This window comes from Daphnia pulicaria, chromosome 12 (assembly GCF_021234035.1).
Source record: "Daphnia pulicaria isolate SC F1-1A chromosome 12, SC_F0-13Bv2, whole genome shotgun sequence".
Taxonomy (NCBI): Eukaryota; Metazoa; Arthropoda; class Branchiopoda; order Diplostraca; family Daphniidae; genus Daphnia; species Daphnia pulicaria.
In genome coordinates this window covers 2,678,963-2,691,660 of record NC_060924.1, presented here as the reverse complement: position 1 = coordinate 2,691,660, position 12,698 = coordinate 2,678,963, and the positions used below count along the sequence as shown (strand labels likewise).

Here is a 12,698-nt window from a genome sequence, read left to right as displayed (position 1 = left end):
TGAGAAATGACTTAACTTAATTTTTTAAGGCTAATGTTATTTATTTAACAATTTTCTAGTTAACCTGGGGAAGAAACCGAAAAAGGGAATGGCAACTGCCAAGCAACGTCTAGGGAAAATTTTGAAAATTCACAAAATGGTTCACTAACTTCGTCGTTGATTTTGTTCAGTCCACCAATTCCTTGTACACAGTAAAAAAATCACGGTAACAATTCAGTACATAGAAAATAATTTTCAAAAATAATTTAAGACCATTTTAAGATGGGGGGGGGGGGACTATTGCCGCTATCGTCAGATTTGTTTCAGTCAATTGACGCTGCTGGAGTAAAAAGCCATTTCGAACTAATCCGCAATTTTTTTTTGTAAATTTCCTCCCGAATTTCCGCCCTACGGTTGTCTTGTTTTGCTATTCGTTTGGTGACACTATTTTATGGTTCTCGGTTGGCTAAAAGTTCAGCCTCGATGATGGCGACGCGAGACTCGAGTCTAGGAACTTTGTAGTTACGCAGCACAGCCAATTCAGTCGTCATGTTAGCCAGCATTAATTTCATTTGCTCGAATATCGTCTGTTCCGGAGTTCGTCGCAGGTTGATTCGCTGGGGTTCGCCACTTTCCGAGTTCCGCAGTTTCGCCATCTCCTCAGATTCATTGGTAGCGGATTTTAAATTTGTTCTCACCTTTTGTTTTTCGAAATAAAAATCGTCAAAGAAATATTTCAAGTTTATTCAGACCAGACTAATCTTACGACATTGGCGATCGTGACGTCGGATTCATCTATCCAAGTGTTTAGTTTCTCCGAGATGTTGCGGTACTTGGCCAATTCTTCTTCAATCTGCTCGGTTCGGATCTTCAGTACAGCAATCACATTTTCGATCCCTTCTAACTTTCCGTTGGTGTCTAAAAATCAAGTAATTTTGAAATTTATTAATACCCAGTTTATTAATTATTAATTAAATTTAATATTTTGTGGTTTTAAAATTTTCTTACACAACTAATTGTTTACCTGCACTGCGAACGTCGTAGGGCGATGGGACGAAATTCTTTTTCCATTCCAATAACTTGTCGGTTTTCCTCTCGTATCCCACCAATTCGGACAAATGTTTGGTGTGGGCGTTGAGCATGTCGTTCAATCGTTCACAATCGCACCAGTGATTCTCACCGGTCGCCAAACATTGGATTGTTATGAGACTTAGGAGAAGCCCAACTATTTGACAAGACTCGGACGGCATTGTAAACTGAACTGTTGCACCCTCTCTGCCCTCTGCTACTCTTAGCGATATTGCTAGTGTTCTTGCGCATTGAGAGCGCTATTTTTAAACTGGGCATGTGACGTCGCACACGCTGGTCGATCCAACCTAATTTATTTAGGGCCATCTTATTTTACGCGGACTACGCTTGAAACTCGGCTGTAAATATTTTATTAGACAGCTGGGGTGGGGTGGGAGAGAGAAAAGTAGATTGGATTGCAATGATGGTGTGGTTTTTAATTTGAAAATGTGACGAGGCGAAATGAAAAAGAGTCGTGGTTATTGTTCGTTGAACCCAACACTGAATGATTTTTAGGAAACAAAGAGAATCGCCTTGATTATGACTTGAAGAAATTGGACTTGTCTCATAATTACAATCACCATTTATAGCCAAAAAGATGACTTTAAAAATAGCCTTTCAAGTTTGTGACGTCGACGTAGAAATTTGTGTAGTAGAAATGAATCACGTTGAATTTAAAACAAACTGGTTACGGAAGGTAAGCAAGTGTATTGGATTTCTGAGCTAATTTACCGAATAATTTAATCCTTTTCAAAGATAATTTCAAAAGCATGCAAATATTGAAGTTAAATTAAGTAAATAGTAGAAATGAATTGTTTCGCCTTGTTTAAGTATCATATCTGAATTTCTTCATCGTCCAGCTGGGGTGGTAGCGGGAGCAGTGGTGGTAGCGGGAGCAGTGGTGGTAGAGGGAGTAGGGGTTGTAGCGGTGGTGGTAGTAGTGGCAGTGGTAGTAGTGGTACTGGTAGTAGTAGATGTAGTGGGAGCAGCGGGACATTGATTCAATCCGGCCGGAAGGCAAGCGGCTTGATTTAGAGTTAATGTAACCGTTTCTGTAAAGAAAGTCATGGTCGATGTGGAAGGAAACAGGGTCGTTGTACTGTAAAACAAAATTAACAATATTATAATCCAGTAATTAATTTGTCCAGTTTGTTGCGTCGTTAGTTACCTGGTGACGGTGACGACCGGAGTCAGAATATTTTTCAAGACATTGGCGTAAAGCAAAGAAATGGCGGCAAACTTTTTAACACCGAAAAATGGATCGGCAACACGGAAGTTTGCGACTGGTTGCTGGACCCTATCGAACGACGAGTGAATATCGAACGGATGAGAATTGCTCAACGGTTGATGGTACGAATTAAACGGGCGGTCGAACGATGATGGTCGGTAACGGAACTCGGGCAAAACGGAAGGCTCAACCCTTCAATCAAAAACAGTTATTAAACAATTATAATTTAATTCTATTATTTATTTGAATTACCTTAGCACTTGAGTGGGGTTTAGCGAGTGCTGGAACTGCTGGACATCGTCCTGGCCTAGTGCAAAGAAGAGCGGAGCGTTCCAGTATTGTCTCTTGCGACGACAGGGTGTCGTGGCCACAGGTGCGACAAGCGAAGCGCAGACGGACCTTGTCCTATTCGACCAAATCCATTTGAAAACTTAATTGACATTTGGGATAAAATTTCAAACTTACAACAGGAGAGTCGTTGAGGCCGTGGTAGCCGTTGAAGTGACAACAGTAGTGACGGTATTGGTCTGCTGGCCTGGTAGAAATTGTTGCCGGCCAGCGGGGTGAATCTGATGGGCGGCTGAAGACGCAATAATCAGTATCAGTGACAAGCAGCGTGAAAGCTTCATTTTTTCTGGGAGATTGGCTTATTATATTCGTCTAGCAGGTGCGACTGATGCTCGGTGTAATAATGCCAACTGATTCACAGCTGCAGCCTCCTTTTATATGCCACTCACGAGTGTGGAGTGGGTATAATCCTCAATTTGGTATAATGGTCAACACCCAGCATGAGATGAGTAACGTGTTTTGTTTCTTTTTTAAGTAGGTACGATTATCATTATTTGGAGGAATTATAACTCCCGATATCCGTTTGTTTCTTTTTTGGTTCGAGGAAAGAATCGAGTTGGTTCATCTGCGCGTTTTACGTCGAGTCATTTCGCATTGCACGACCCACCAAACCCAAACCTTGAACTTGCAGAGGTCATTTTGTGTGGGGAAATGGGCAGTTTTCAGGTGAGTCGGCAGAGTCATCATCAGTTGTTATAAAGCTCAGAAGATATAAAACGGCAATCGGTGAACGAATTAAATTCTAGTAGACGCGCAGATATTCAAACTCTGATACTGTTCCTTAAATTAGCGTATTGGGAAATAAGATAAGTCTGTTCTTAGAAAATAAATGACGACGGGGTCGTGTCGCGTGTCGATAACCTCGACACGAAATTCAAGTGCGACGTGTGTATAGTTTTCATAAAATGTTTAGTCGCATAAACCAGAGTATCAAAGTCTCATGAGTATCATTTGCAACATGTTTTTATGCTGGAAAAATACCAACATTTATGAATATTTTAAAAAAGGATTTTTGAAAAAGAAAAGAAGAAAAGAAAACTGTCACTATAAATTGGATATTTTGGTCAGATCAAAAGAACGTTCTGCACCAAACTAATTTTTATTTAAAATGTGTAGCGTTCGAGATTTCTCCAATCTTATATCTAATATTTTATATTTATTTAGTGGATCGTGATTTAAAGAATCGAGAACTGGTTTGTAATACACGGAGGATGATCTGCGTTTATAAAACCTTGGCGCCAATATCAGATGACATTTCTGTTTTACTCGACGATTTGGACTTTATATTCGCGCAAACGGAAAAACCCTTGGAAAAACCCAATTCTTCCTTCATTAAATTCCCAATTCTTCCTTCAGATTTCTGTATGACATTGTGATTTTCTGTTCAGTTTCAAACTTACACATCGACAGTCGTGTCAATATTTCTAGCAAGTGCATCTGTGCCACTTACAATTTGATCGTCTCATACATAAAAAGGTTCCATTTTTATATGAAATTAACTGTCAAATTTCTTATTTTTAAATAGTGATTATAAAATCAACCCCCTCCCCGAATAAGTCTGCACTTAAAAAATGACCACAATCTCAATGAAAAATATTCTCGCCATCATTTTGGCTTCTTTGGCCATTTGCTGTAATTCCCAGCCAGAAAATAACCCCGGCGCTTCTTGGGCGAAACTGCAAATCTCCCCCGATACGTTAAGTTCCATGAAGTACGGCAACTTTCTCGTTGAAATTTACGAACACGCCAATAATCACAAAGAAACGACAACTGCCAGTCAGAAAAAATATTTCTACTCTCCCATTGCGCTATTGGACCACTCAAGTGCCGTTAGTACTTACAACAACGTTACGAAACAGCCAGAGATGAGATTCAGCATTGAAATGTGGAACGACAAAGTCCAGAATGAAGTCGTAAAACATTTAAACAAATCTATCGGTCAAGAAATACAATCCGATAAAGTGAGAGTCATTCCCTTGGAGAGGGTCATTCTCGCCAGCAAAAGAGCCACGGTGGATTATTCGCTAGATCCAGAGTGGACGAACTATGACAAGAGCAAAACTCTGAGACTTTCTCTGTCGTGTTTTGAACAGAAAATCTGCGACGAACTGGCCAGTCAAATGCGATCGAATCCCGAACAATTTGACCATTTCAAACTCCTGTACAGTTTGTCATCGCAGACGTCGCAAACCAAACAGACGACCATCAGCATCGACAGCGTCACTTCCGGTCAAATGGTCTCGACTCTTTTACAGAAATTCGGAGACAAAAAAGAAATTTTTCTGACGGCCAACGACGAGAAGAAAATGTTGACGGAAACGGCCACCAACATCCGAATGGACACATTTGACGACTCTGAGGTCGGGTCTCCCGACACGGAATCCCAAATTTTACAATTTTTAAAAGGTTTGCTGATCACATCCAGGACGACAATAACTAAACAAAGTGACAAAATGTGGGACTCGGTTTTCTGGAATGAAGACAATTACCGTCCGGACAAGACGACAAAAACTTTAAATGAAATCATCACCAAACTGGACAGGGAAACTCAAAAGAAATTGGCGGACATGTTCCAAAAAGCGGAGAGGCAGTCGGAAATAGAAGAAAAATTAACTTCGAGTAATAAAGACGAGGAAAGGAGACGTGAGGAACAAGTTCGTCGTGAAAATCAATCGAAAGATGCAAATGAAAATGAAAATAGAAGATCACAAGCAACGGACCAAAGGCAATCCAGCCGCTATCAAACTCGCGATGACAAATCGAATACAAACAAAGTTGACACGGAAGTCGGTGGCGGTCTTTTGGGCGGAAGTTTTAACGCTAAACTCGGCGTAGAAAATAGTAACACGCACAATGCCGAACGAGAATACGAGAAGAGTGAAAACGCCCAAAAAAGTTCAGATGAACACGACAGAAAGTTGCAGAATAAAGAAAGAATCCAACACAATTTCGACTCAAACAGTTGGGCTGACGTGGACAGAATCAGTTCAACAATTTCAGGGAAAATAGCTAACGATTCCGATCGTTCCCGGCGGGTAGAAATTTCAAAAGAAGAAATCGCAAAATTAATACAGGAAAGTAGAGACAACGTCGAATGGGACGGAGAGAAATTTGTGCCCAAACCGATGCAACTCAGCAGAATCAATTTAGGCCAATTTCGTGATTCTCAATCGTTTCAGAATAAAAACGTCCGTGTCCGTTACACGACCGCCGAACTATCGGCACCGATAAAATTTTTAGAACACACAGAATTGACCGTCACTGACGAATGGAACAATTTGAAGGAGGAACTCGAAGGTTTTTCAAATAAATTTTTCAAAACTAAATTTATTAAATTTAAATTGAATTATTGTAATTGAATTTTAGCCACTACTAAGCTGTTAAGTACAACTGTGAACAACTTGGTGAAAACAAATACCGAACTGAGAAATGCGAAGAGCGATTTAACTAAAACGCGAATTGATTTCACTAATAAATTAGAAGGTATTTTAAATTATTTAAGAATTGACGAAAAATTAATTTTATAAAATGCTGTGATTGAACAGGAACTAAAAAGGAGTTGGGGAAAACCAAAATCGACTTGGAGAAAACGAAGGCCAATGTCAATGATCTCTCTATAAAGTTAAATGGTATTTCATTATTTTACTGGAAATTGAATTTTAATTTTTGAAATTGTTTCACACACGTAATTATGCTGCTTTTAATGCTTTTAATCGAATGAAATGGTTCAGCAATCTCAAATGATTTGAAAACTACATAAACAAGTTTGGCCTTGAACAAGTTGGTTAATTGAAAGAATTTGAATTTAACAGCCCGAACGAATGAAATAGTTGACATTGGCCAAATGCCAACCTCGTGTGCGGATCTGCAACGGACGGGACATAAACTGAGCGGATTCTATTCCGTAAAAGGAGCGAAGAAGATGGAAATGATTTACTGCAACTTTTTTGCCAATCAAAATGGTACGAAATGTTTTAATTTCATTTGATATTGTTCATCTAAATCTTTTTTGTTTACAGACAAACAGAAATGGGTCGGATACACCGACGTCAAATCTGCGCCCGTTCATTTCTACGTCACGAGAAATTCTAATTTCAACACAACTAAAACTCCGATTCTGTTCGATTTGGCGCGGGTGAACGAGGGAAACGCCATGAATTTGACGTCGGGGATCTTCACCTCACCGCGACCGGGAATTTATTTTTTCTCTTTCGCGGGACTGGCGTATCTAAAAGGTTCACCGCCGTCTGGGTTTTCTTCTTATCTTTATTTGAACAGGAATCGAATCGGAATGAGTGTTGTTCTAGAAAATAACGGCCCCGTTGATCAAGTTAGTCCGTTGACCCTCCAGTCGACGCTCAACTTGAAAAAAGGCGATCAAGTCTGGGTGACGATTGGTTATACTGGTTCCTCGTATTTGTATGACGACATTAATCACCGCACCCATTTCACGGGTTTCATGTTGGAGGAGGAAATTGCCGCGTCACTTTGAGGTTCAACTTCATCGGCGACGCACGAAACATTTTCAACTCGAACTGAATGAACTGACTGAACTTTTGTTTATCGACATGTTTATCAATATATAATAATAATAGCCAACATTATCTGTAAAAATGTGGACGCGACAAGAAGAAAACCAAATTTAATTGCCAAATTTACTATATTAGAGGGTGGGCTAGAAAAGTAGAAATGGGAGATAATTCATTTACGATTCGGAATTTTTCGAAAACAATTTAAAAATTACACATAGCTGAACACAAATTTTTTTTTCTGTCTGTAAAAATAAAAGGCAAAGGACGTGAATCCTCCAAAAAATTAAAAAATTTCCGGAAAATTTCTCAATTTGTTTTCCTATCGCAGCTCGAAATTAAATTAAATCAACACGAGAACGAAACTCTCTTAGCGCCTAAGTATCTCGTTTTGCTTTGGTAATCGCACTTTTTCGGTTTCAAATTTCACCCGCCACAATCGCATGAAATGGCGCGCCATTTCATTTTCGTTCGCCGTGAAAAGACGATAAATCAACGGTCGTTCAATCAAAAAGAAATGAAAGACCAACATGCTCATTACAATCATGCCAATTGGGCACGTCATCAATCAAAAAATGGCAATTGAAATTACGCGACAGGTAAAAATAGCTCTTACCTGCTGCCTCCATTTTCTAAAAATAGTTATATCAATTATTTAATAATTGTAATAACAGATTAATTAATAAAAAAACCATGTTGGAGGAGGAAATTGTGGTGTCCATTCATCACGTTCAACATAAAAAAAATGAATGACGACACGATAAATTTTTCATTGAATAATGAGAGGGGGAAGGGAAGATACATTCGATTCTAATTTGTTAAGGGGTGGGCATTTTGTCCAGATAATTTCATCATTTTCCACACTGTAAGTTCCGATTCCATTCGAACTTGCGCGAATCAATACCACTTTAATTTTCGCGAATTTTCGAGTGCAAATTGAAGTGTTTCCTCCCTTTGAATGTTTGAATTTCGTGTTGAATTGTTCGACCTAGTGTTTGTCAAGTTTAAAAGTACATTTTTTTATAGCACAAATTTGACGCTTGTTTAACTTGTTTCTTTATTTTATAAATTTAATATTCAAACTGTTAACAAAAAGGCAAAAAGGTGACGATTAACGACCCAAAAGTTAACACAAATCAGATTTGAAATGTAGAAAATTTGGTTTTCTTAGCCGCTAGATGTCTCTGAACTCGTTCAATTTCTGACACAAGAGGAACGAAATGGATCTGAAATGTTATCAATAACGAGTGATTTTTTATTTGTTTTTTTGTATTGATAACTGCTACTGAAGTGGTTCAGTGTATGCGTGTGCCTTCTCATCCAAATAGCAATTGTTTATAGCTATAAAATGGAAGGTCGCAATCATAGCAGCGACTCTTTGGCTTCCAACTCATCCAACTCCAAAATCGGACGAGATTCTGCCTCATCAAGCAGAGGTTTGTATTTTTATACGTTTTCCTACGTTTGACAATCAGCAATTACGTTTAATTTTTAATAAATAGGATCAGCTGTCAAAAGTCTGTCAAGCTCCACTTCAGCTTCTAATGAATACTTTCCTGATTTTGACTCCAAAGTCACCATCAAAGAGCCATCAATTGTTGACAGCCCGACTCCTTTGCTGACAGGGGAAAAAATCCAAGGAGCTGCCAGAGATGTGACCTACTTGTGTCCTTTCACCAAACACTGGTCCAGTGAGGGAACCCCCATTCATTCTTGACGTTCCTTTGGGTGTAGTCAGTCGCATTGAGAAAATGGGAGGGGCCAGCAGCCGTGGGGAAAACTTGTCCTAATAAATGCGTAAATTCCTAAATCCTAAATGAATTCGTCCTAGCTATAGAGTTGGCCCATCTGCGTTTTACGTCGAGTCATTTCGCATTACACGACCCACAAAACCCAAACCTTGAACTTGCAGAGGTCATTTGTGTAAAAAGGAAATGGGCAGTTTTCAGGTGAGTCGGCCGAGTCATCATCAGTTGTCAAAGCTCAATAGATAATATAAATCGGGAATCGGTCGAATTTGAACGAATTAAATTCTATAGTAGACGCGCAGATATTCAACCTCTAATTCTATTCCATGAATTATTAGCATAAATATTGGGGTCAGTCTGTTTTTAAAAAATCAATGGAAAGACTTTAACAAAGAAACAAAAAAATTTAATTGCGACGTGTGCAATTTTGACGAAATATTTTCAACGCTGGCCAGTGGAGACGGAAGATAAAAGTTATAAAACCAGAGATTTATCAAAGTCTCATGAGGATCACTTTACAACAACATGTATTTATGATGGGAAAATCCCAGCGGAATAAACAAAAAAAATAAATTAATTAAACTGGATCTATATAAATTGGCCATGACTAAGGAAAAATGATAATGCTGTGGGCCGTTTCATTAAAATAGCGGCCCGGGTTGAATTGTGCAACAACAATAAACATCGATCGAAAAAGCAGCGCAGCAGTTTTGGCAAAGTTTTGGTGGGTGATGTCAGATCACCAAACTAATTTTTATTTAAAATGATGTGTAGCGTTCGAGATTTCTCCAATCTTATCTAATATTTTATATTTATTTAGTGTATCGTGGGTTCAAAGAATTAAGAACTTGTTTGTAATACACGGATCTGCGTTTATAAAACCTTGGCGCCAATATCAGATGACATTTATGTTTTACTCGACGATTTGGACTTTATATATTCGCACAAATGGAAAAACCAAATTCTTCCTTCATTTCATTCCCAATTCTTCCTTCAGATTTCTGTAGAAAATTATAAATTCCTTGTCAGTTTCAAACTTTTCAACATCAACAGCCGTGTCAATATTTCTAGCAGATATCGTTTCAAGTGCCCATTTACAATTGATCATCTATACACAAGGTAGACCCCTATTCCATTTTTATACGAAAATAACTTTAAAAAAAATAGCATCCTGGCCATCATTGACTGTACGATTTTTATTGTGATGTTTGGATTGGTTGGATTTGCGCAACAAACAGATAATAGCCAGCAGTAGATAACGGATTTGTTGATGCACCCGAAATGTTATTCGGATTGCTTCGCCAGGATTATTAAATTACATTTCTGTCGAGTCTTTCACTTAATGCTGGCGGATCGCGCAAACGGAGAATAAATAAATAAATAGTTTAATCGCAAACCCGATCTAATTCGCCGAAATTTGCATACGCAATTTCGATGGAAAAAGCCAGTCGAATGAATCTGCCAAAATTTTTTGTATTTAAATACGCAGTAATTCCTGAGTTTCCGTCCAGTTTGAAACGTACGTCAAAGTGTGATCAAACGAAACCTGCTCCCCAGCCTCATCTGCAAATTCATTCTTTTATCATTCTTGGATGAAAATGGCTACGAAATCGATTGTAAGGTACATTTTCACCATTTTATTTGTTTCGGTCATTTGCTGTAATTCCCAATCGGACAACCCCGGTGCTTCTTCTTCTTGGGCGAATCTGCAAATCTCACCTGATACGTTCAGTTCCATGAACACGACTGTCGTTAACGAATGGAAAAATTTAAAGAACGAACTCAAAGGTTTTTTTAAATAAATTTTTCAAAATAAATTTATGAAATTAAATGGAATTATTTAAATTGAATTGCAGCCGCTACTGAGCTCTTAAGCGCAACCGTGAACAACTTATTGGTGAAAACAAATACCGAGCTGAGTATTGTGAAGAGCGATTTAACAAACAGGCCAACAGATTGGACTAATAAATTAGAAGGTATTTTGAATTATTTTAAGAATTTGGGAAAATGGAATTTTTCTTAATGTTTTGATGGTACAGGAACAATAAAGAAGTTGGAGAAAACCAACACCGACATGGAGGAAACGAAGGCCAATGACGATAATCTATCTACAAAGTTAAATGGTAATTTATAATTCTAATAGGAATTAATTTAAAATTTTTTTTCTTACGTAATTATGCATTTTATTACACACAGAGACTAAACAGGAGTTGGTGAAAACGCGAACAGATTTCATCAAAACCGTCGATGATTTATCTGCAGAATTAAATGGTAAATTAATTCTTATATTGATTGGCCATTTTTGCGCATGTTTGTTGGATTACGTCAAGAGGAACGGGATTGAAAAAAATTATGGGATGTTGGGTGTGGTTTTAAAAAAATCGATACCGTTGTTTGTGTGTGTGTACTCAAGAGGCCCTTTTTGAATGGCGCGGGGGTTCCCATCCGGGCGCCATCTGGCAATTCTTCCGCTGGAAAAAGAACCTGGGAATAATCTCGATGCGCTACCGTAGAGGAGGGCTTCTATCTATCCATCACCTTCGAAGGAACCATATGCCACTCAGCCTTTTTTTTTTTTAAATAAAGAATTAAATTTTAAATGTTATTTTATTATCTAGACAAAGTTCTAGTGATGCAGATGGCTACGCAGAGGTGGATGAACTCGTGGAACGCGTGGAAAGCCGATTCCTATTCGGACACGGATGGATTGCACTCGTTGAATTACAGCTACCCCGTGAAATGCGACGAGCATTATTATGGCGACAGTTGCGCAAATCTCTGCCGACCCCGCGACGATAAATTCGGCCACTACACCTGCTCGGAACCCAACGGTGATAAGGTGTGCCTACCCGGATGGAGCGGCGAATACTGCAGTAAAGGTAAACAAATCAACTATAACTACCCCAATAATAATGAATTTAAAAACTCGTTTCCTCTTGTCGGGTCGGGTTGTTACCCAGTGGCTTCCTTCCTTTCGCTTTTTATTATTTTTCCGTGGGAATTCCCAATATCTTTGGCCGATCAACGATAATTAACAATTTAATCAACGATTTATTTTGATTCAATTCAATAGCCATCTGCTTGCCTGGATGCCATGATGCAAACGGTTTCTGCAACGATCCCAACGAATGCCTGTAAGTGAAATTAAAATCAAAACTTTTCATGAATGTTGTAGGTGCAAAATGATTTATTTTAAATTTGAATAACAATTGAATAGGTGCAAATTGGGATGGCAGGGAAAGTTGTGCGACCAGTGCATCCGCTATCCAGGCTGTGTGCACGGCTCCTGCCAGCAGCCGTGGCAGTGCTACTGCAACAATGGTTGGGGCGGTTTGTTTTGCAATCAGGATCTCAACTACTGCACCAATCACAAGCCCTGCAAGAACGGCGGCACCTGCTTCAACACTGGCCAGGGCTCCTACACCTGCACCTGTCCGGCCGAGTACACTGGAACCGATTGCGAATTGGTCAAAGATGATTGCACCACCGTCATCCCTTGTCTCAACGGCGGCACTTGTCTGGACCGAATCAACGAGTACAAGTGCCTCTGCCCGCGCGGATACTCGGGACTGCGATGCGAACGATCCGCCGACTGATGCTTCGCTCTCTGTCGCCCAGATCGGTAACCGAAGGCCTTGAAATGGGAGAAAATTCATTTGCTTTTAATTCATTTAGGGTTTGGGATTTTATCTTAATTTCTTCACAGTTCCATGCTCATTATAGTTGTGCATGGCCCAAAGAAAATTCACGCGTCTATCTGCAAAATCAAGGGCAACCTTGATGGGGATTGAATTTGAT

General features: G+C 39.2%; 7 protein-coding genes across 7 annotated transcripts in view; 4 read left to right on the top strand and 3 right to left on the bottom strand.

Annotated features, from left to right (window-relative positions):
* LOC124316149 (lysine-specific demethylase 7B-like) overlaps positions 1 to 711 on the top strand; it is a 4,376-nt gene extending 3,665 nt beyond the window's left edge. The window contains exon 17 of the mRNA XM_046781912.1: positions 60 to 711. Within this exon, the coding sequence (XP_046637868.1) occupies positions 60 to 148 (89 nt within the window). The 3' untranslated portion in view covers positions 149 to 711. The remainder of the gene's footprint in view (positions 1 to 59) is intronic.
* Positions 1 to 12,698, top strand: part of LOC124316136 (sporulation-specific protein 15-like) — a 610,960-nt gene that overhangs the window by 30,055 nt on the left and 568,207 nt on the right. The window contains exons 11-12 of the mRNA XM_046781891.1: positions 6,436 to 6,585; positions 6,643 to 7,141. Coding sequence (XP_046637847.1) covers positions 6,436 to 6,585; positions 6,643 to 7,115 — 623 coding nt within the window. The 3' untranslated portion in view covers positions 7,116 to 7,141. The remainder of the gene's footprint in view (positions 1 to 6,435; positions 6,586 to 6,642; positions 7,142 to 12,698) is intronic.
* The window catches only part of LOC124316145, a 411,551-nt gene that overhangs the window by 245,997 nt on the left and 152,856 nt on the right, over positions 1 to 12,698 (bottom strand). The window lies entirely within an intron of this gene.
* The window catches only part of LOC124316142, a 23,260-nt gene extending 10,562 nt beyond the window's left edge, over positions 1 to 12,698 (top strand). Inside the window, exons 2-7 of the mRNA XM_046781901.1 lie at positions 5,990 to 6,106; positions 6,169 to 6,252; positions 11,097 to 11,171; positions 11,519 to 11,779; positions 11,974 to 12,034; positions 12,118 to 12,698. Of these exons, the coding sequence (XP_046637857.1) occupies positions 5,990 to 6,106; positions 6,169 to 6,252; positions 11,097 to 11,171; positions 11,519 to 11,779; positions 11,974 to 12,034; positions 12,118 to 12,496 (977 nt within the window). The 3' untranslated portion in view covers positions 12,497 to 12,698. The remainder of the gene's footprint in view (positions 1 to 5,989; positions 6,107 to 6,168; positions 6,253 to 11,096; positions 11,172 to 11,518; positions 11,780 to 11,973; positions 12,035 to 12,117) is intronic.
* On the bottom strand, positions 141 to 1,277 carry LOC124316542. The gene is made up of 3 exons (XM_046782543.1): positions 1,004 to 1,277; positions 746 to 897; positions 141 to 677 (listed from the first exon to the last, which is right to left on the bottom strand). Exons 1-3 carry the CDS (start codon positions 1,227 to 1,229, stop codon positions 429 to 431), a joined length of 627 nt encoding a protein of 208 aa, XP_046638499.1. The 5' UTR covers positions 1,230 to 1,277; the 3' UTR covers positions 141 to 428.
* LOC124316489 (integumentary mucin C.1-like) lies at positions 1,736 to 2,985 on the bottom strand. The gene is made up of 4 exons (XM_046782470.1): positions 2,741 to 2,985; positions 2,528 to 2,680; positions 2,216 to 2,467; positions 1,736 to 2,146 (listed from the first exon to the last, which is right to left on the bottom strand). Exons 1-4 carry the CDS (start codon positions 2,902 to 2,904, stop codon positions 1,897 to 1,899), a joined length of 819 nt encoding a protein of 272 aa, XP_046638426.1. The 5' UTR covers positions 2,905 to 2,985; the 3' UTR covers positions 1,736 to 1,896.
* LOC124316600 (myotubularin-related protein 2-like) lies at positions 8,341 to 8,884 on the top strand. The gene is made up of 2 exons (XM_046782620.1): positions 8,341 to 8,588; positions 8,655 to 8,884. Exons 1-2 carry the CDS (start codon positions 8,501 to 8,503, stop codon positions 8,867 to 8,869), a joined length of 303 nt encoding a protein of 100 aa, XP_046638576.1. The 5' UTR covers positions 8,341 to 8,500; the 3' UTR covers positions 8,870 to 8,884.

Excerpts from the sequence above, each read along its gene's own strand:
- LOC124316542 (XM_046782543.1), bottom strand. The coding sequence starts at position 1,229 with ATGCCGTCCGAGTCTTGTCAAATAGTTGGGCTTCTCCTAAGTCTCATA. Across the intron at positions 898-1,003 it reads CTACGACGTTCGCAGTGCAG|ACACCAACGGAAAGTTAGAA; the intron begins GTAAACAATTAG and ends CTTGATTTTTAG. Across the intron at positions 678-745 it reads ACGTCACGATCGCCAATGTC|GTGAGAACAAATTTAAAATC; the intron begins GTAAGATTAGTC and ends GAAAAACAAAAG.
- LOC124316489 (XM_046782470.1), bottom strand. The coding sequence starts at position 2,904 with ATGAAGCTTTCACGCTGCTTGTCACTGATACTGATTATTGCGTCTTCA. Across the intron at positions 2,681-2,740 it reads GCCTCAACGACTCTCCTGTT|GACAAGGTCCGTCTGCGCTT; the intron begins GTAAGTTTGAAA and ends TTGGTCGAATAG. Across the intron at positions 2,468-2,527 it reads AACCCCACTCAAGTGCTAAG|GGTTGAGCCTTCCGTTTTGC; the intron begins GTAATTCAAATA and ends TTTTGATTGAAG.
- LOC124316600 (XM_046782620.1), top strand. The coding sequence starts at position 8,501 with ATGGAAGGTCGCAATCATAGCAGCGACTCTTTGGCTTCCAACTCATCC. Across the intron at positions 8,589-8,654 it reads TTCTGCCTCATCAAGCAGAG|GATCAGCTGTCAAAAGTCTG; the intron begins GTTTGTATTTTT and ends TTTAATAAATAG.